At 40.8% G+C, this 21,735-nt stretch overlaps 1 protein-coding gene across 1 annotated transcript in view; it reads left to right on the top strand.

Annotated features, from left to right (window-relative positions):
* RNF149 (ring finger protein 149) overlaps positions 1–19,944 on the top strand; it is a 68,428-nt gene extending 48,484 nt beyond the window's left edge. The window contains exons 5-7 of the mRNA XM_082245399.1: positions 1,104–1,200; positions 15,491–15,686; positions 18,417–19,944. Of these exons, the coding sequence (XP_082101525.1) occupies positions 1,104–1,200; positions 15,491–15,686; positions 18,417–18,481 (358 nt within the window). The 3' untranslated portion in view covers positions 18,482–19,944. The remainder of the gene's footprint in view (positions 1–1,103; positions 1,201–15,490; positions 15,687–18,416) is intronic.
* Positions 19,945–21,735: the final 1,791 nt, after the last annotated feature.

Here is a 21,735-nt window from a genome sequence, read left to right as displayed (position 1 = left end):
GATATTCTAATGTTTTGCGGTGTGTGTGTGTGTGTGTGTGTGTGTGTGTGTGTATATGTGTGTGTGTGTGTGTGTGTGTGTGTGTGTATATATATATATATATATATATATATATATATATATATATATATATATGTGTGTGTGTGTATATATATATATATATATAATTACTGCCTGGCCAAAAGAAAAGTCACCACCTGGAATTAACTAAGCAACTAACTAGACTAAGCATGCAGTGACTATCCTATTGGATAGTTACTGCATGTGCCAAAAGAATGGGGTCAGCTGACTACCTGAATATACTGAATGACCAGGTTATTCCTTCAATGGATTTTTTTCTTCCCTGATGGCACGGGCATATTCCAAGATGACAATGCCAGGATTCATCGGGCTCAAATTGTGAAAGAGTGCTTCAGGGAGCATGAGACCTCATTTTTACACATGGATTGGCCACCACAGAGTCCAGAACTTACCCCCATTGAGAATATTTGGGATGTGCTGGAGAAGGCTTTGCGCAGTGGTCACTCTCCCATCAATACAAGATGGTGGTGAAAAATTAATGCAACACTGGACGGAAATAAATCTAGTGACATTTCAGAAGTTTATCAAAACAATGCCACAGTGAATGCGTGCCGTAATCAAAGCTAAAGGCGCTCCAACGTGTGTGAACTTTTTTTTTTGGCGAGGGTGTATATGTATGTATGAGGGTGTATATGTATGTATGTGTGTGTGTGTGTGTGTGTGTGTGTGTGTGTGTGTGTATAGAATAATATATATATATATATATATATATATATATATATATATATATATATATATATATATATATATATATATATATATATATATATATATATATATATATATATATATATATATATATATATATATATATAGTTATTGTATGTATGTGTATATATAGTTAGCGTGTGTGTATGAGGAATTGGCTGGAAAGATGACCAAGTCTGGACTTGTGAAAAAAAAAAATGCGTCTTCGTTGCATCTATATGAATCTGGAGAATAGGGCCTTCTTAAACCTGAGCCTAAGGCCAAAGATGAATGACCATATGATGTCTGACACCTTTTGTCCCTTCTTTTCTCAGGCATATTTTCCACCGGTTGTGTATAGACCCATGGCTACTTGAGCACAGAACATGTCCAATGTGTAAATTGGATGTTATCAAAGCGCTCGGATATTGGGTGAGTCAGTAACACATTAGATCAGAATGTCTGAAAATGGCAAACCCTTTGATGCCAAATGTACAAGCATTCAGTACTGTGCACCCTACAGTGAATGCAGAGTACCATTGTCATGTTTTTATTAAGGTGCCATAACTGTGGATTCATGATTGATTATCCAGTAGGCAAAGTAAAACAGTAAGTTTTGAAAACTATGTCCGTGTGCGTGGAAACGTGTGTGTCGGCGACTGTGCACACACAGATACACACAGCTTTTCTGCAATGCACACAATTACACTGCATTTGTGGCTCCTTGGCACCATAGCAACTGGTGGATATTATGCTACACAGCCTTACTCCCTAACATAGTCATATGCAAGACCCAAAGGGCTCATTCGCAGCATAACGTGATGTGGGATACCCGCATTCAACGTGTGTTTACCACACTGCATTCAAAACACACAGGGTGTGCGTGATCTGCCGCAGGTGTCAGTGTATGTCTAATGACACCTCAAATGCATATTACGGACGCAGTAACGTTGTACCTAGGGATCCAGTGCAATGCATTTTTTAAAAGTAGTGCATGCACTACTTTTGGTGCAATCCAGTACAATTTCAGCCCATTCAGATGAATGGGCTGAAAATCGCACAAACGCTGACTACGTTCAGGTGTGAATCAGCCCACAAACCTCCCCCCCCCCCCCCACTGTGCTTTTTGCTAAAGCAAAGCTAACCTGCAGTTTGTGTCGTGTTGGCTGTGCTTTCCCATAGACATTTATGTGGTCCTGTGGGTTCAGAAAGTGCACCAAAGCTCCTGCATGCTGCATCTTTAGTGCACTATCAGAAACCACACCATAACAGCTGGATATCTATGCCCAAAGAGTAGCGGGACCACATCAGGGCAGTTTGAACCTGCCCTTACAGTTACATGTGCTGTCAAATTTTCACATTTGCTCAATTCATACATCCTTCTTTATAGAAGAACATTTGTGTAAAAGGAGAAGTTTGGGGTTCCAGAAAATCCAATATTCTTCCCTCCATGCTGAAGCATCAGTGCGGTGCTGCAGCTGTCCCCCGATAAGTGATTTGTTATTTGTCAGCTCTGAGAAGAGCCCAGTGAATATCGGTCACCGCTCTCCATTCTGCCCCTTCAGCACTCTGGAGCGCTTGACTGCAGAGGAGGGGAGACACCTCTGGCTTCGGCTATCAGCCACTGGCTAAGAGCCAGCTGTCGATCTGGCAGCTTGGTGGATCCCGATAATCTGGTTGCCATCCTTCCAGATTCTAAAGGGGCTCGGTGATGTCAGCTGACTGGTTCACAGGAGTGCAAAAGTAAGTGCATTTCTGTGAAACACAAGAGAAGTATGGCCAAAAAAAGCTATGGCTATATTTTCTCTTTTAACAAGATCAATACAAGTAGAAAAAATGAGTGGACAAGGCTTTTTCCTGTCCAATATTAATGCACTTACAGCTGTAAAAGAATAATTCTTTTGGATCTATGGATGGACGCACACACGCTTCCAAAAAAGTTGGGACGCTGTGTAAACTACATCCTATAGAAAGTGATGATGTGTAAATGTCATAAACCTGTATTTTGTTCACAATACAAAATAGAAAACATATCAAATGTTTAAACTGAGATGTTCCATTTTAGGGAAAAAAATAAGTTTAAAAACGATGGCAGCGACGTGTTTCAAAGTTGGGACAGAGCCATGTTTGCCATGATGTAGCATCCCCTTTTCTTTAACCAACACTCTGTAAATGTCTGGGAACTGAGAAGACCAGTTGCTGGAGTTTTTTGGAAGAAGAATTTTGTCCCATTCTTGCCTGATATAGGACTCTAACTGCTAAACAATCCTAGGTCATCTTTGTGGTATTTTTTTGTTTTAAGATGCCCTAAATATTTTGAATTGGTGAAAGGTCTGGGTAGCAGGTAGGCTAGTTAAGCACGCACTCTTCTACTATGAAGCCATGCTGTATTCTAGATTCCCCCCTGTCAGAAAACAATGAAACAGCAGGGGAGATTGTTAGTACTAACGCCGGATTGTTAGTACAGTGGCTCTGACCTGAGCTGTCAGTGGATTTTTTTTTTTTTGGGTTTAGCCCACTGGGTTGAACGAAAAATTGAAGTGTGTACTAGGCTTTAGTCAGCGTCTCTGTGCCTAAATAGTAAAAACTTTAATTCAAATCTGTCATTGTTTTTATTACCATCCTGTCCGCTATGGGACAAAGTACAAGTAGTACTTTGTCTCTAGTTCCTAAGTACTTCCTTAACCCTAGTTATGAGGTCTAACCTGCTTCCCCCCCCCTCCTCCTTTTGCCACGGGTAATCTGACAACAGCTATGATAAGTGCTGCTTCTGTTGGCTGTCAGCACTTTCCACAGACAAGCTGGCAAGGGGGAATGCAAAGGGGAGGGGGGCGTCAGACTCTGCATTATTCTGCTTGTCAATGAAACTGCTCAGCCAAGACAAGCTGCACGTATTAATCAGCCATCGTCTTCAAAGCTGTTCTCGGGTCAGCCATGGCAGGAGGGGAAGGCGGAAAGTTGGATCTTTTAACTAGGGTTTGGCAGGCCATATGTTGATATACAGTGGGTACGGAAAGTATTCAGACCCCCTTAAATTTTTCACTCTTTGTTATATTGCAGCCATTTGCTAAAATCATTTAGGTTCATTCTTCTTCCTCATGAATGTACACATAGCACCCCATACTGACAGAAAAACACAGAATTGTTGACATTGTTGCAGATTTATTAAAAAAGAAAAACTGAAATATCACATGGTCCTAAGTATTCAGACCCTTTGCTGTGACACTCATATATTTAACTCAGGTGCTTTCCATTTCTTCTGATCATCCTTGAGATGGTTCTACACCTTCATTTGAGTCCAGCTGTGTTTGATTATACTGATTGGACTTGATTAGGAAAGCCACACACCTGTCTATATAAGACCTTCCAGATCACAATGCATGTCAGAGCAAATGAGAATCATGAGGTCAAAGGAACTGCCTGAAGAGCTCAGAGACAGAATTGTGGCAAGGCACAGATCTGGCCAAGGTTACAAAAAGATTTCTGCTGCACTTAAGGTTCCTAAGAGCACAGTGGCCTCCATAATCCTCAAATGGAAGACGTTTGGGACGACCAGAACCCTTCCTAGAGCTGGCCGTCCGGCCAAACTGAGCTATCGGGGGAGAAGAGCCTTGGTGAGAGAGGTAAAGAAGAACCCAAAGATCACTGTGGCTGAGCTCCAGAGATGCAGGCAGGAGATGGGAGAAAGTTGTAGAAAGTCAACCATCACTGCAGCCCTCCACCAGTCGGGGCTTTATGGCAGAGTGGCCCGACGGAAGCCTCTCCTCAGTGTAAGACACATGAAAGCCCGCATGGAGTTTGCTAAAAAACACCTGAAGGACTCCAAGATGGTGAGAAATAAGATTCTCTGGTCTGATGAGACCAAAATAGAACTTTTTGGCCTTAATTCTAAGCGGTATGTGTGGAGAAAACCAGGCACTGCTCATCACCTGTCCAATACAGTCCCAACAGTGAAGCATGGTGGTGGCAGCATCATGCCTTGGGGGTGTTTTTTCAGCTGCAGGGACAGGACGACTGGTTGCAATCGAGGGAAATATGAATGCGGCCAAGTACAGGGATATCCTGGACAAAAACCTTCTCCAGAGTGCTCTGGACCTCAGACTGGGCCGAAGGTTTACCTTCCAACAAGACAATGACCCTAAGCACACAGCTAAAATAACGAAGGAGTGACTTCACAACAACTCCGTGACTGTTCTTGAATGGCCCAGCCAGAGCCCTGACTTAAACCAAATTGAGCATCTCTGGAGAGACCTAAAAATGGCTGTCCACCAACGTTTACCTTCCAACCTGACAGAACTGGAGAGAATCTGCAAGGAGGAATGGCAGAGGATCCCCAAATCCAGGTGTGAAAGACTTGTTGCATCTTTCCCAAAAAGACTCCTGGCTGTATTAGATCAAAAGGGGGCTTCTACTAAATACTGAGCAAAGGGTCTGAATAGACATATGCCGGTTTTCGGTAATTCGATATATCGCGGTATTGCATAGCCACGGTATTGTTATTGTGGCATTTTTAAAATACAGAGTTTCTCTGCTCCTGGGTCTGACTTGTGAATTGATACATTTCAGTGAGCTGGATGATTCATTCACTCACACAGCTAAGCCTATCAGCATTAAGTCTCCCAGTAACTATAAACAAAAATGATTACATTGTATCTTTTCCTTCCCTCTGCCAGGGAGAAAGGAAGTTTAACCTCTTAAAGACTGGACCTTTTTCTGACACTTGTTGCTTGCAAGTTAAAATCAGTTTTTTTTTTGCTAGAAAAGTACTTAGAACCCCAAACATTTTATATATTTTTTTAGCAGAGACCCTACAGAAAAAAATGGTGATTGTTGTAATATTTTATGTCACACTGTAATTGCGCAGCAGTCTTTCAAACGCAATTAATAGACTTTAATGAATAAAAAAAAAAAAGACGTAACAGTAAAGTTATCCCAATTTTTTTTTTTTTGTTACACAGAGAATCGTGATCTTTATTCCAAGCTAAAAAATCGTGATTCTCATTTTGGCCAGAATCGTGCAGCTCTAAAATATATATATATATATATATATATATATATATACAGTAAAACCTTGGATTGCGAGCATAATTCGTTCTGGAAACATGCTTGTAATCCAAAGCACTCTATCAAAGCGAATTTCCCCATAAGAAATAATGGAAACTCAGATGATTCGTTCCACAACCATTTATTCCTAAATCCTTCAGTTTATAGTCCATATAAAAAGATTATAGCATTGCGATAGGTTATATAACCATAAAATGTCCATCCACAAATAGCCGCTTCCACAAGGGGATTAGAAGCAAAATCCAGTAGGAGCTATAAGAGTATCAAAGAGAAGAAAGGCGCCTCTAAGTGTAGCAATATGGTTCCATTTAATGAAGGTACAACATTTAGCAACTCACATGGTTGATGAATAAAACAGGCACATCTAAGTATGCAGGCATCCGGGGTAAAGCTGTCCACATGGACTATCTTCTGCACCGCCGGCTGCCAGTCTGTAATCCTGACTGGGAAGACCACCCTGCAGTAAAGGGATCTGAAAGCGAGGGGCAGCATGGAAGGGATGACGTAGATGGCAGTGAGGAGGATGGTCTATGTGGACAGCTTTAGCCTGGATGCCTGCATACTTAGATGTGCCTGTTCCAATCATCAACCATGTGAGTTGCTAAATGTTGAACCTTCATTAAATTTAACCATATTGCTACACTTAGAGGCGCCTCTCTTCTCTTTTATACTCAGCTGTGACTTGAGGCTACTTGTATATCAAGACATCGCTTGTAAACCAAGTCAAAATTTATTTGAAAATTTTGCTTGTCTTGCAAAGCGCTCTTAAACCAAGTTACTCTCAAACCAAGGTTTTACTGTATATATATAATAATATATTATACATACACACACACACGCATAGCAGCCCACATTACATTATTATATAGCCATCAAGCAGTGTCTGGCCTACCTGGTGATGACTGGTCCTGGCGCTCTGATCCGATGGCCTGGTCTTTAAAGGGGCAAATCCTTGTTATCCAGAAGTGGTTAAACCTGCAGGAGGACCGGTGTTATTATCTATTAATGACTTTACTATTGCTTTAGGCCTGGTTCACATGTATGCGGGTTGGTGGTTCACATGTATGCGGGTTGGCGGCCCACATTTGCACAGGCATAGCAGCCCATTGATTTGAACGGGCTGCTATGCCCTCATTTTCCGCAGAAAAAAGGTGCATGCAGCATTTTTTTTAAATTCAGTGGCCTTGAAATCCATCCTGCTTTTGCACCATGCGACTAACCTGCAGTTCCTGCTCTGGCAAGCTTTCTGCATTTTTTGTATACGTGGGCACGGCATTTAAAAACAGTTTGCGTGTGCAGCAACGGCAGGTAAGTCGCATGGTGCAAAAGAAGGATGGATTTCATGGCCACTGCATTTTTTTAAATTCTGCATGCACCTTTTTTCAGCTGAAAACGCAGGCATAGCAGCTCAAGCCCATTCACATCAATGGGCTGCTATGCCTGTGCAAATGTGGGCCCCCAACCCGCATACATGTGAACCAGGCCTAAAGCAATAGTAAAGTCATTAATAGATAAAAACACCGGTCCTCCTGCAGGTTTAACCAATTAATGACTTTACTATTGCTTTAGGCCTGGTTCACATGTATGCGGGTTGGGGGCCCACATTTGCACAGGCATAGCAGCCCATTGATGTGAATGGGCTTGAGCTGCTATGCCTGCGTTTTCAGCTGAAAAAAGGTGCATGCAGAATTTAAAAAAATGCAGTGGCCATGAAATCCATCCTTCTTTTGCACCATGCGACTTACCTGCCGTTGCTGCACACGCAAACTGTTTTTAAATGCCGTGCCCACGTATACAAAAAATGCAGAAAGCTTGCCAGAGCAGGAACTGCAGGTTAGTCGCATGGTGCAAAAGCAGGATGGATTTGAAGGCCACTGAATTTTAAAAAAATGCTGCATGCACCTTTTTTCTGCGGAAAATGAGGGCATAGCAGCCCGTTCAAATCAATGGGCTGCTATGCCTGTGCAAATGTGGGCCGCCAACCCGCATACATGTGAACCGCCAACCCGCATACATGTGAACCGCCAACCCGCATACATGTAAACCACCAACCCGCATACATGTGAACCAGGCCTAAAGCAATAGTAAAGTCATTTATAAACAACACCTCCTTCAGGTTTAACCACTTCTTGACCACAAGGATTTGCCCTCTTAATGACCAGGCCATCGGATCGGAGCCGAGCGCCAGGACCAGTTATCACCAGTTAGGCCAGACACTGCTTGATGACCTATTTAAGCCTGGTTCACAGAGTCTGTACTGACTGACTATATAATAATGTGCATAAGTGAACCAAAGCCCCTAAATTCAGCAATGAAATTGAAGTGAGGTGGAAATTTAATAATTTAAATTTAATAATAGAATACCGTGATAATACCGTATACCGTGGCAAAACCTTAATCAATTAATCGCAGCATGAAAATCTGATACCGTCACAAGCCTAGGTCTGAATACTTAGGACCATGTGATATTTCAGTTTTTCTTTTTTAATAAATCTGCAACAATGTCAACAATTCTGTGTTTTTCTGTCAGTATGGGGTGCTATGTGTACATTCATGAGGAAGAAGAATGAACTTAAATGATTTTAGCAAATGGCTGCAATATAACAAAGAGTGAAAAATTTAAGGGGGTCTGAATACTTTCCGTACCCACTGAATATAATTTTTTTTTTTCTTCAACCAGCAGATTAAATGGGGGGGGTGGAAGATCCCATTCTCAAATCAAAACCACACATTCAATGCGAATGGGGAAATCCTTCCTGCTGTGATATTGTATGCTGACAACAGAGAGCTGTCCCTGCCGAAATAAATACAATGATCAGTGTTGCCGGCTATAGTTGGTGGCACTGATCCTTTGGGAAAAACCTGTCAGGCTGGTTGTACACAAGTTTATCAATTGATTAGTGAACAACCAGCCTGCCCAGACATGGATCGAAATTTGTCCAGTCCCTGCTGAACTGGAAATTTTGTTCCATTTTATGGCTGGCTTTAAATGTCTCTTAGTAAACATGAGTGTAACAAATAAATAATAGATTTTTAAAATGACACAAAAGCAAATTTTTCTGATGTATCAATTTGCAGGATGGATATTCACCAGAGGAACATGCCTTGGGTTCACCAAATATAAATCTGCAGCAAAGCAAATTTTGCCCTTATTTATGTAGCTGTACAACTTGGAATCTGATGATTCTTCTCCATGTGTATTCCAAAAAATGGAACACATGGTCTGTGGTATAATAGAGCTTGTGAAGATAAAAAAAAGTCTGCTTTCAGTAAAATCCCTGGTTTGTTTGCTTCCAGGTAAAATCAACTGCCATCTGTGCTTATGAATTAAGTGAAATAGCTGTGGTTGAGAAAGTTGTTTGAAGTGAGATTTCATGAAGGGAATAAACGAGGCAATTCTTGCTCAGGAAACCCTTCTAGACTCTGAAGAACATCTGTTCATTGTTCATTGGGGCCTATTATATTCCTTCCCCCTCCAGCAATGGCAGGCACACAGCAGTTGATTAGAAATTCAGCACACCTTTCCTCTCTTACTATGATCACAAGGTCACAATCTTACAACTTGTTACATGAAAACCTCAATAAACAGTAAATATCTTGTTAAATGATGTCTTGAATTGATAACATTTTTTGTTTAAATACCGGTAATTCCTAGCTACACTGATGCATTCAGGGTATTTTTTTACCTAACTGGTTCCTGCACAGATAATTAAGAGTTCCTGTGTCCCTCTGCACTGGCTTTTTTGTTGGACTTTACCAAAAGTGATGGACAAATTATGTCATAGAATTCACACCAGGAATCAATGCGTTTACTGCATTTGCTCTTTTTTTTTCTGGTAAATATATATTAGAAAGTGGTTTTTTTTTTTTTTTTTTTTATTTAATAAGGGCAAAGAAAAAAACTTTCTTGCTGAAAGTTTTGTGAGCTTATTTTCTGTGCTTTCTTCTACTGACATCAGTCAGCAGTGTTCCCAATTCTTTCTGTGGATTACACAACAACCCCCCTCCCTATGTTAAAGGAGTGAAGGAGATGTTCCCTAGTCTTACTGCCGCTTCACGCTATGCAGTACGGGGAACCGCATGCAATTTATTTTTAACAGGAATTGCACCACATTCCTGTTCAAATCACATGTGCTTCTTCAGCAGTGCGATTTGAGCCATTATTCTTTATGGTTTAAATTGCACTGAATCTGCCCCAAAAACGTGCAGGACACCCCCCCCCCCCTTTTTTTTTATTTTCCTTTTTTTGGGCTGCACCAGAATCTGAACGCATGGGTTCTCAACATCAATGCTAACTGATGCTGCAAATATGCATTTTGCGAACCAAATTCGGGGTGTCGTTAACATAAACACCTGCAGCGGTTCGTATGAACAGGGTGCGATTTGAATCTGGTGCAGAATCCGCATGGAATTTATACCATTTCGGTGTGAACCTGGACTTGACCCCTTTTTGACTGAGGATAAAACAAACCCTAAGACCTACACCCAATTTTGCAACTTGACATGTGTTAATAAAACTATACATTTGATTGCATCTGCTTTTGTGTATCCAGGTAGATTATACAAATTGGGCTTCATTTGGTGGTAAATGGTAATGGATATCGCCTGATTTTTTTTTTTTTTTTAATCAAAGGAAAACTGGCCCAAAATGGTTAAAAAAAATAAATTAATGCATTTAGCTGTAGATTTCTTGCTATTACCATAACCTACTACTAAACAACAACCCTAAAAAAAAAAAAAAAAGTCTCCTGCCCCTGACGATCATAGAGATACCACACATATGTAATTTTGTTGTTTGTACCTGTAGTAGGGCCCTGGAACTCTTAACACTGATACTAATTTAAAAAACTGCATTTTTCTTAAACTCCTACCTAAAAAAAAAAATATACTGACTCTGACCCTTACCTTGACACTGACCTAGATCAAGCCTTTAGCAACCTTCTTTTTTTTTTTTTTTTTTTTTTTTTTTAAGTACCGTATTTTCCGGCATATAAGACGACCCCCTAATTTTCATCTACCGGTAATACTTCTACTTAGGTTACCTTGGAGATATTATACTCGGCGTATAAGACGACCTCCCATTTTTGGGGTATTTTTTTGAGGTTCAAAAGTAGTCTAAGGGTCCTTTCACACGGCCGCTCCGTGTGTCCGCAAATCATCCTATTTTTTTGCGGACATCAATGTAAGTGAATGGCACTGCGGATGTCAGCGGAATACCATCCGCTGACATCCGATTTTCCTCCTTTCAGTTCTGTTCCGTTTTTACAAATGGAACAGAACCCCATTTTTCCATCCGTGTAAAAAACAGAAAGGAAGGAAAATCGGATGTCAGCGGTGTCATCCGCTGACATCCGCAGTGCCATATACTTACATTATGTCCGCATATCATCCGCAAACGGATGGGATGATATGCGGGCACACGGAGTGGATGACAGAAATGTCATCCGCTCCGTGGAAGAAAAAAAAAAAAGTCCCGCAGCGGACTTGAGCAGCGGAGCGGCCGTCTGAAAGGAGCCTTATACGCCAGAAAATACAGTACACATTTATATGTTTACATTTTTCTCCCCTGCAAGGAGTGAAGGATATAATGTATCTTTCTATCTATTTAGAAGAGAAAGGAAAACATAGGCAGGCTGCACAGTTCAGTGATATCCAATCAGAGGCTATCGCAGCGATCAGGTGACCTGGAACTGGGAGACCCAGGGTTCTCTGGGAGAGCCCGGTCTGTGCTGGGAACGTGCTCCCAGCCCACACAAGGACACCTCCCTGGATGCCACCCCTGTGTTACTGTGTTGTTAGGGGGTTAGCACACTTCTGTTCTAGAATGACAGCACTTCTGTTATAAAAAAAAATAGTCATGGGAGTTCTTTATTACTGGCAGGACAACCTGTTGACAGTAAAAAAAATATTGCAGCCATCCCATCTAAGAACTAGTAAGAAGCAATATATTACATTTGTTTTTTGGTTTAGTTACATATAAGGGGTTCTAAAGCCTGAAGATTTTTTTTTTTTTTTAACCTTCATGCATTCTATAAAAAAAAAAAAACACCTGTGCAGTGGCCTGCCCAATCCTTACCTGAGCCCCCATCGATCCAGCGATGCTCATGATAGGGTGGGGGGGGGATACCAAGCCGGGGTGCTATGTGTCTTATGGAAGCAAGGGGCATTCTCTGGGGGCACTGCTTGAGGGGGAGGACCCAGGAGCACCAGTAGGGGACTTGAAGAGAACAGGGTCGGAAGTGCTCGGTGTAAAACCACTGCACAGAGCAGGCAAGTATAACATGCTTAGTTTTTTTTTCTTAAGCTTTAGTATCACTTTAACCACTTTCTGCGAATCGACATAGCTCTACCTCAGCTCAGAGAAGTGGTTGTACCGGGGTGATGCCTGCAGCTAGAGGCATCATCCAGCACCATTTTCTAGAGCCAGCAGTCGGCTTTCAGGTGATAATGGCCAATGCGGATCGGCCATTACCCCAGCGAACAGGAGAGGACAACCCCCCCCCCCCCTTCGCTGCTCTGCCTTGGTCTCCTGTCCCATCTGGGGACCCGAGCAACTAGCCGACACGTCCGCCGGCTGGTCAGAGTCCTGATGAAAGCCAAATTCGGCTTTGATCGGGTCTGCGATGTAGTAACCCAGAAGCAGCGTGATCATGTCACGTCCGGGTTACTTGGCGGCTAAAGGCGCCGAATTTAAAAAACTGTCAGTATTCAAAAAATGCAGATTTTGGCATTTTTAATACATCGAAGTGCAGTGGAGGGGTCTGGGGTTTTTTAGACCCCCGATCCCTCCATTAAAATTCCCCTTCACAGCCTATTACTGTCACAAGGGATGTTTACATTGCTTGTGACAGCAATAAAAAGTGAGCAGATTTATTTTTTTTTTAAACTGTGCTAATATTAAAAATTAAATAAAATAGATAGGAAAAAAATAAATTTTTAAAGCGTCGCTGTGAGCTCACGCATGGAAGAGAACGCATACAGAAGTCGTGCCAGCAAATGCGCTGTTCAAACCACATGAGGTATCACCACGATCGCCAGAGCGAGAGCAATAATTTAAAAAAAAAAAAAAAAGCTACTCTAAACTGGTAACCGTTAATTTTTAAAGCGTCGCTTATGGAGTTTTTTATGTACCATAGTTTGTCGCCATTTCGCAGGTGTGTGCAATTTTAAACCGTAACATGTTGGATATCTATTTACTCGGCGTGACATCATCTTTCACAATGTTTAAAAAAATGGGCTAACTTTACTGTTTAGTTTTTTTTTTTTTTAAATGCAGTGAAATTTATTTTTTCCGAAACAATGGCATTTGAAAGATCGCTGTGCAAATCTCTGTGATAACAAATATTGCAATGACCGCAATTTTATTCTCCAGAGTCTTTGCAAAAAAATATATATAATGTTTGGGGGGTTCTAAGTCATTTTCTAGCTAAAAACACAGATTTTAACTTGTAAACAACATGTCAGAAATGGGCTCGGTCCAGAAGTGGTTAAAGGAATAGGAAACCTAACCAAGCCAGACAACAATATTTATCTTCAGCTTAGAGTGCAAATAATACTTCTCTGAGAGGAAAGCCATCCTGGCTGATACTATAGTACTATAGTTATTTACTTGTTCCGATGGAATTTTATTTTTTTCTTGAGGGCTACGCAGGTGCATGTATGCAGCTTTTGTGTGTTGGTTCTCATTGGGAGGGTGGGTAATTTATCATATCCGGAGAAAAACAAATCTTAAGCTGCTGTGCATGGCAACCAATCGGCTTCTGTATTTTAACTTGTTGACTTAGTTTTTAGCTTTCATTTTTATAGCTTAACTGGTTACTCTACCCCACCTATTCCAGATGCTGGCTGCCCCAGTTTTGATAAATTTCCCTCCTTGTGTTTGGATTGATATGGGTGCCTGAATCTAAATTACAGGCTTCTCACAGCAGGGGAGGAGAAATCTTGCATAGTTCAAACTGTCCCCAAACTGTATTGGTGGTTTGAAGTGGTTGTAAACCTCAGATATGAAATATGAACAAAGCATATTCTTCCAAAGTGTGTATTTGTCTCAATCCAGAGCACAAAGTGTAATTTCTGTCTGCTGCTTTGTTCCTCTATCTGTAGGAGTAATTTCTGACATGTTTTCCTGACACCAAAAGAAAAATGGTGACTGGTGGGACCTCCAGCTGATTGACAGCCACAGCTCTGTTGCTGTGTGAAGGAGGGGGGGGGGGTGTCCTTTCCTTCCAATTAGCTCTGAGCTCTCCCCACTGAGCTCTCTGCACCCTGTTTCTGGCAGCTCAGACAAGCTTTATAAATTCTGCACTTTAACCACTTTACCACTAGAGCATTTTGCTGTCTTACGTCTGGGCCACTTTTTGTGATTCGGCGCTGTGCGACTTTAACTGACAATTGCGCGGTCATGCAACGCCGTACCCAAACGAAATTTACGTCCTTTTTTTCCCACAAACAGAGCTTTCTTTTGGTGGTATTTGATCACCTGTGCGATTTTTACTTTTTGCGCTATAAACAAAAAAAGAGCGTTTATTTTGAAAAAATAACAATATTTTTAACATTTTTTTTATATGAAATTCCCCCCAAAAAAGATGTAAAAACCAATTTTTTTTTAAATTTTTGGCCAATTTGTTTTCTGCTACCCATGTTTGGTAAAAAAAAATCTTTTTTGATTGGTTTGCGCAAAAGTTATTGCGTTTACTAACTATGGGAAAGATTTCTGTCATTTTTGGTGTTTTTTTTTTTAACGCGTAATGGCGGCGATCTGCGATTTTTTTTTTTTTTTTTTTTTTTTTTTTTTTTTTTTTTTTTTTTTTTTTTTTTTTTTTTTTTTTTTTGCAGGACTGCGCCATTGCGGTGGACAGATCGGACCCTTGACTGACATTTTTGACACTTTTGGGGGTACCAGTGACATTACTGCAGTAATCAGTGCTATAAATATGCACTGTTACTGTAAAAATGACACTGGCAGGGAAGGGGTTAATTTTATCGCCGCTGCTCCTCCCCCGGCCCGACTCCCGCTGTGAATGAAAACAGCGCGCGAGCGCCGCCTACAGGGGGAGGAGTCTGACGATAACGAGCCACTTTGCCGCAGTAGTACTACGGTACTCAGCGGTAAAGTAATTAAACAGATGTAGTGAGGAAAAACTGCAGATAAACGGGTACAACTTGTGTAGGAGGATTTTTTTAATCTCTGTGTAGCACCTGAGGCCAGTCACTTCACTGGGTATAGAAGGGTTTACAACCACTTTAACTGCAACATGACATGGACCTTCAAGAGATTGGCTTCTTCAGGATGGTAAATATTCATTTTCTGTTGCGCTTGATAAAAAGTGTTAATTCTGTAATGTTCAGAACTGCCTATGGAAAGCAGTACCAGATTCATATATGTGCAAATCAGGTGAGAGAAGTGATTATATCCTCTTTACAGCATAACTCCAGCCAAAATGTTTTATTTTGTTTTGGATAAAGCAAAAAAGTTTTAAAACCTCTGTCAAATCTGTATTGCTGTCCATATAATCTATGCTGCGGCTCTTCTAGTCTTCTAGTTATGTGCATGGAGATACTGATGTAACATAAGAACATGCTATCAGTATGTAAGCCTTAACACTGAGGTTGTGATTTCTGTAGTAGCCTAATTAAGTCTCTTAAAATTTTTTTACAGGTGGAGCCTGAAGAACCTCTGGAAATTCCTGTCCCTGAATCCATTGCTGGCAGCAGCCTTTCAGTGGGGACTTTAAGTTTTGCCCAAGAGGAGAACCGAAGTGAAATAAACAACCTGCCTACTTCTTCGACAGGTGACACTCTACAGCAGTGTAGTAGTGCCAAGGAGGATGCAGGGGAGACTACGGCATTGCTTGGTGAGTGCTTGTCTCCTGGCCAAGCCAGTGTTTGTTTTTCAATCCAACCAACATTTTCTAGTAGGTTTGAACAGTCAACCTATGCAATTATAATTCCTAAATACTTGTCAATTTGTCATCATCCTGTAAAGATTTGCGAACCTCAATCAGGCTCAAAATAGATTTCTTGCTGCTGGATCTGATTAGATAGGTAATTAGGGTGCATGCACGAGGAGATCACACTGACACACATTGTTCAGGTAAATGATACTTCCTGTTTATTTCTAATGTACAGCGAGTTAAATAGTTAGTAGGCGGTGTCATATGTTAGTACGTCATAAGCATAATATTAGCATAATACTGATTTTTTGCAGCTTTCTGATTAGTCATGTCCATTATAAGGTAGTCCCCTTATGAATGTTCTCTTCTCTTGAAGGCACCGTGCCAAGGCTCCATCTTCCTCACAAAATTCAATTTCGATGGAGGAGGTATCTAGTAACGGCCATTTTGAGTAAGGAATTCAGAAAAAAAGATATGTACATATACAGAGAAACAGACATAGAAAAATAGACATTTTGCTTAATTCACAAGTGTTCATCACATTCCTTCACAATCCATAGCAGCCTCTTCCAAGCAAATTCTGCCAGTGGCGGGTGCAGCTGTCAGAATACAATGTCCCAGCGGTGGGATTCCTCCATCTACCTAGCTTAGTGTGAATGGAGAAAACCATGTATAGCCACCTTAAATTAGGATTTACCAGTGGATGGATGTTTTCAATGCTGTATGAAGTGAAACAAAAAACAAGCTGTATGAAAATACACATTGTTTACATTCTCTGTAGCTATTGGGTTTTAGGTAATAATCACTTGCTTGGGTTTGAAAAATCTGTATGTATGATTTGTTCATAGCAGTTTTTTTATGTTTTCTAGAGGTGTTTTCACAGCATATGGTGACTGTCCCCCCTTTTTTTTTTTTTTTTCCCTTCTCTTGTTAAATATCTATCTGCTTACAATTCCGTTCCCAGACAGACTAGCTTTTAAAGAGTTTCATTTTGTGAAATTGCGATCCTTGTTCCATTACGAAACAACTTTCAGCATGTTTTAGGAATGTAGAATCGACCATATGTCCCCTGCTAGGAACACTTGTAAAACCTCCAGTGGATTTACAGAAGAAGTGGTTTGACAAAGAGCTCACTCTAAACTCCACCTCCTAGAGAGAAAATTGGTGGATGGCTATCAATGAGTTGTAATAGTTCAAACTCTCCATATTCAGGTAAAATAAAAAGTGTCATTATGAAATTGCAAGTGATGGTTCACATACCGCAAAGGCTGCTTAGCGGTCTTAAACCCAACTCCAAGGTTTAGACAAAATCAACCCATACAGTGGCCTGCACCCCAACCCCCGTTCCATCTTCCCCTACATCCCCAGCTCCTATCTCTGTGTCAGATTTTCCTTGCTGTAGCCAGCAGTGCTGATCAGTGTATCCTGAAGGTGAAGAAGTCTACCCACTGTCAGAATACAATACCTCAGCAGGCAAGATTCCCCCATCCACCTCTAATGTGTGGATGAGGGAATTGAGTCAGCAGGAAGTAGAGAACTGTGGTTCAGTGAAGAGCTATGCAGGAGGGGTGTCAGTCAGCAAGAGGGAGAGCAGCACACTGATCTTTCAGGCTAAGTTCACATGTAGGCTTTTTGGGGCATTTTTCTGCTCTAGGATCAGCTCAAATAATGCCCAACAAGACAAATCCTATTAATTTCAATGGCCCCTGTTCACATCTGAGCGTTTTGACGTTTTTAAGCAAAATGCCCAATGCTCAAAGTATATGAGCTTCTTTTTGGGCAGATTACAGGCGTTTTTATTTTTTTCCAATGGTCACTAGTCAACCTAAAAACGCTTGCACAACCATGCCTGTAAAAACGCCTGTAAATAGCAATGCCAAGATGTAAACGTAGCCTCAAGCAAATTGCTGTTCAGGGTTGTATGTCAGCAGAATTCTGACCATTTTGATTACAGGCAGGCTGTGCTCCGAAATAGAAAGCAAAGAAGCTAACTGACCACGCTGGGCTGGATGTGCTTCCATGCCTGGTGTGGTCAAATTAAAATAGGAAAGCAGAGGGACTGGCAGGATCACCAGGCATTTCACACAAAGGAAACAAGCCAAAGAACAGGATACTTTTTACTACAAGTACATTTTAGCACAGACATGTATAAGTAATGTTTAGGTGCCATTAAAGATTGGTAATCTGCAAAATATTACATTTTTGTTTTTGGACTTAATACTGCTTTAATTTCTTTTAAGTTTTTGTAATTGTCTAAAATTATTTATAAGGATATTTATCTTGCCATATTTTGGCCTGATGTTAAGATATGATGTTTTCCTGTATGGTTGGTTGCCTTGGGTAGCACACCGTTTTCTGTGTTTGTGTATGGAATTGCTCATGCGATTTCATGTAGTTGAAGCCAAGAATCTCTGGTGTATTTACCACAAACACATGCCCAGAATATTATTTACACCTAAGGCCTCATGCAGACTGCTTGCCTTGTGGGTATTTGTCCCTGGGAGAATATGACCCTGAACACTAGTGCTGGGCAGTGCCCTGTCCAACTTGGTCCGCCTCGCAGAGTTTACAGGCTGCCAGCCTGTAGTGGTGAAACCTCAGGTTCTCAGACTATTAATGTTGAATTAGTGAATGTACTGGGATTGGTGCAGCAATATTTCATATAACATATAATTGTTTCTTCCTCTGCAGATGATCCTGGCAGCGAAGATACAGGGGAACAGACACAGAATTCTGGAAGCTCTTCTTCCCACTAGCCTTCCTCACCTAGGACCTTTCAAGACGTGCTAGAACTTGTTTCTAATTTTACGGGTTTAAACAAGCCATGAACTGACAGTTGGTTTAATGAGAGGAGGATGGCAAGCCTACAACCTTCTGATTCATATCCTTTGTTTTCTTAATATTCAAACCCTTTCCCCAAGAAATGCATATGGCACTTGTTACATGTTAAATCTAAGGTCAAATGACACATTAATATGCAGACCACTCTGATTACACATGGGGTAATCATTGAATTCAGTGCTTCTCTTGGAGGTGATATATATTTCGGCTGAAATCTGGAATCTATATTATATTGTACTGGACTGTAGCAGCATGGACGTTGGCTATGTTTACGTTTGGCTGCTCTTGCCTCCTCTCTTACATGTATTCATGAAAACATGAACAAAGACACAAGCAAAGCACTTATTAGAGGGGATGTTACCTGTGTTCTGGTACTTAATCCTCTAACATTTTGTTCATGATAGCGCTGATTCTGGATATCTGCCTCAGGAATCTGTATAGACTGCAGCAATGAACAAGTTCTGTTACTTGTGATCCACCTTCCAATCTGGGACCCCCACAGCGATGAACAAGTTCTCTTCTGCTGGATTCCACTCCACTCAGGAATCCGCGCCCCCCGCAGAGATAATGCTTTGTTTTGGATTCAGCTCAGGAATCTGTGTGATTGCCGTGATTAAGAGGTTCTGTTGTAGTGGATAAACATGTAAACATTACAGCACTGCCCAGCTTTCTGTGGATATGCTCATAACTCGCTGATTATTTAAAGGTTTCATTCATTACCTAGGGGCATATTTATAAAGACCTGGCTAATCATTTTTGTAGCACATTCGCTGGTAACCTTTAGCGCACCTATAATTTGGCGAATGTGTTCGAAAATGTTTTTAATGGCAAATATTTCAAATGTACAGTAGACTATTTTTCATCTGCTGTGAATCTTTTTCAAATGGCACAGGATAGAGAAGATTCTGTTTAGCTCAATCTACTAATTATCTGGCCTTGGAAATTGTCCCTTTATGTTTGTCGAGATTTTATAAGGTAATTTTTACAGAGTACAAACTGGTATATGAATTTATATAGTACCATTAATTCATAATGGTTTTTATGATACTAAACTTTTTTTTTTATTTTGTTATTAAAGGTATTTATAGAACAATTTACACAGTGCTTTACATACTGCTCATTCACATTAGCCCCTGTGCTCAAGGAGCTTACAATCTAAGGTCCTTGTCTCACATGCATACATACTCTCACATATACTAGGGCCAGGGAGAACATGCAAGTACTGCATATTAATATGAATTGTGGGTCAAATCAAAACCATTATAACGGTAATATTTTACATTATGTAGAAGTGCACTGTATTCTTGTTGCCCTACATTTACACATTCCTTAATATGCATTGGACATCTTGTGCAGCAGTCATAAAATATAGGTTTTTTGTTGCAATTGGTAGTGCCACCCCTGGTTTCTTACTGCTTTAACTTGCTGCTCTGGAAACGTGTAACGTGTATTTATTTGATTAAAACATGTTTGCTCATGTTTCAGAATCTTATCCAGAATCATCCTAGAGAAGCAGAGATGACTGAAGCCAAAAAAATCTGAATGTGGCATTCCCTGCAAAGTACAAAATCTACAAGCAGCAAAGGCAAAGCCCTATTCCTACACATCTGCAGCTCTAGATCCTCTCTGACAAGGTGTAAAATGTCCTTGCTAGTAGGACAGGAGTGCTGATACAATTTGCACTAGTTCAGCATCAGATGCCTTGTCTTGAGGGAAAGCACAATCTTCAAGTAGATGAGACTTTCTGAGCCTAAAGCTTAGTACACGGGCTGAATATCAGCCGGTTCAACAGAAGTTGTCTGACATTTGGCCCGTGTGTACACCAGCCTGTCTAACAGAGGCTGGCCAAATGTCCGGCTTCTGTCGATCAGGCACGCTAGAAAACCAGCATCTGATCAGGCTGCAAGCACTGACTATTGTGTTTTGGTGGGGGGGGGGGGGGGGGGGGGCGCAGTTCCCCTGTCAGAACACAATCGCTCAGCAGGAAGATCACTGTACTAACCACAGTTTTTTAGTTCACTGGGTTGAATTAAATAAAAGTTAGTACCAGGCTTTACTGAGGATAAGGTAACCTGACACCTCTTCACTAATTTCACTGAAAAAGCATCCGATCTGATGTGAGAATTACCCATCTTTGAGCTTCTAAAGAGCCTGCTATACCAATGCATTGCCTAGCAACATCTGTTTGGACGTTAGGGATTGCAGGAACATATGCTTTGCACATGCTGAATTTAGAGGTTTTATAGTATCAAGCTTTGAAATGCCTTTTAAACATGTAATTTTCGTTAAGTAAATTTACACAACGAAAGGTTACATTTGCCACATTAAAACCAAGCTGAATAGTGCAGTAAGCAATTTTCCATGAAATGACAGATGTTGGTGAAGGTACAGCACATATGTACAGTATGTGCTCTATAGAGCTGGTTGTATTGGGAAAAAAATAAACAAACAGTGATGACGTTTAACCATAAGAGGAAAATCGAACATCTTTGAATCCCAGGGAACCTGTACTGGTAGAAATACTAGCTGCCTGGATGTCTGACATCAATATCTTGAGCCACTGACCTGGAACAGATGCAGAGAAGAGGGTCATATTGAACCCAGACAGCCTAATCTCCATCGCTGGTTTAGGTTAGTGTATCAAAAAACTATTGAAGCCATAACAGCCAGGTATTTTCAGACAGGAGGAACCTATAATGAACAACAGGAGGTTTCTCATTATAGGTTTAATTTTACGCCTAATTCCAATCTATAACTAGGGCAAAGATGTGGTGAATGTCTTTATAAATATGCCCTTTAGTCTGACCAAAGGCTGCTGATTTTTTATTTTTTTTTCCCCCTTGTTTACATTTAGACCTAAAGCAAATAACATAATTATAGCGTTATGTACTGTGCTGAGTATATACATAATAAGAGGAATTAAAGCCTTTTTATTGGTTGTAATAAATCTAAAGTGTGTTTTTGTGTAACTTATTTAGGATCCAGTCTACATACCTGTCATCAATGAAAGGATTTTCTGATCTAGTGTCTCCTGAAGTCTTTTGTTTATGGATATGTGTCATTTTCCTTCTGTGGCACCCACCCTTTCAATCATCCATTTATACTATACAGCATGAGTTGCGAATTCATGAGGTCTGGAAAATCATTCTGTTCTCCTTTATGGGAGATT

This window comes from Pelophylax lessonae (genome assembly GCF_965119305.1).
Source record: "Pelophylax lessonae genome assembly, chromosome: 2".
Classification (NCBI taxonomy): Eukaryota; Metazoa; Chordata; class Amphibia; order Anura; family Ranidae; genus Pelophylax; species Pelophylax lessonae.
Note: the sequence above shows the minus strand (reverse complement) of the source record. Positions and strands in the feature narration are given on the sequence as shown.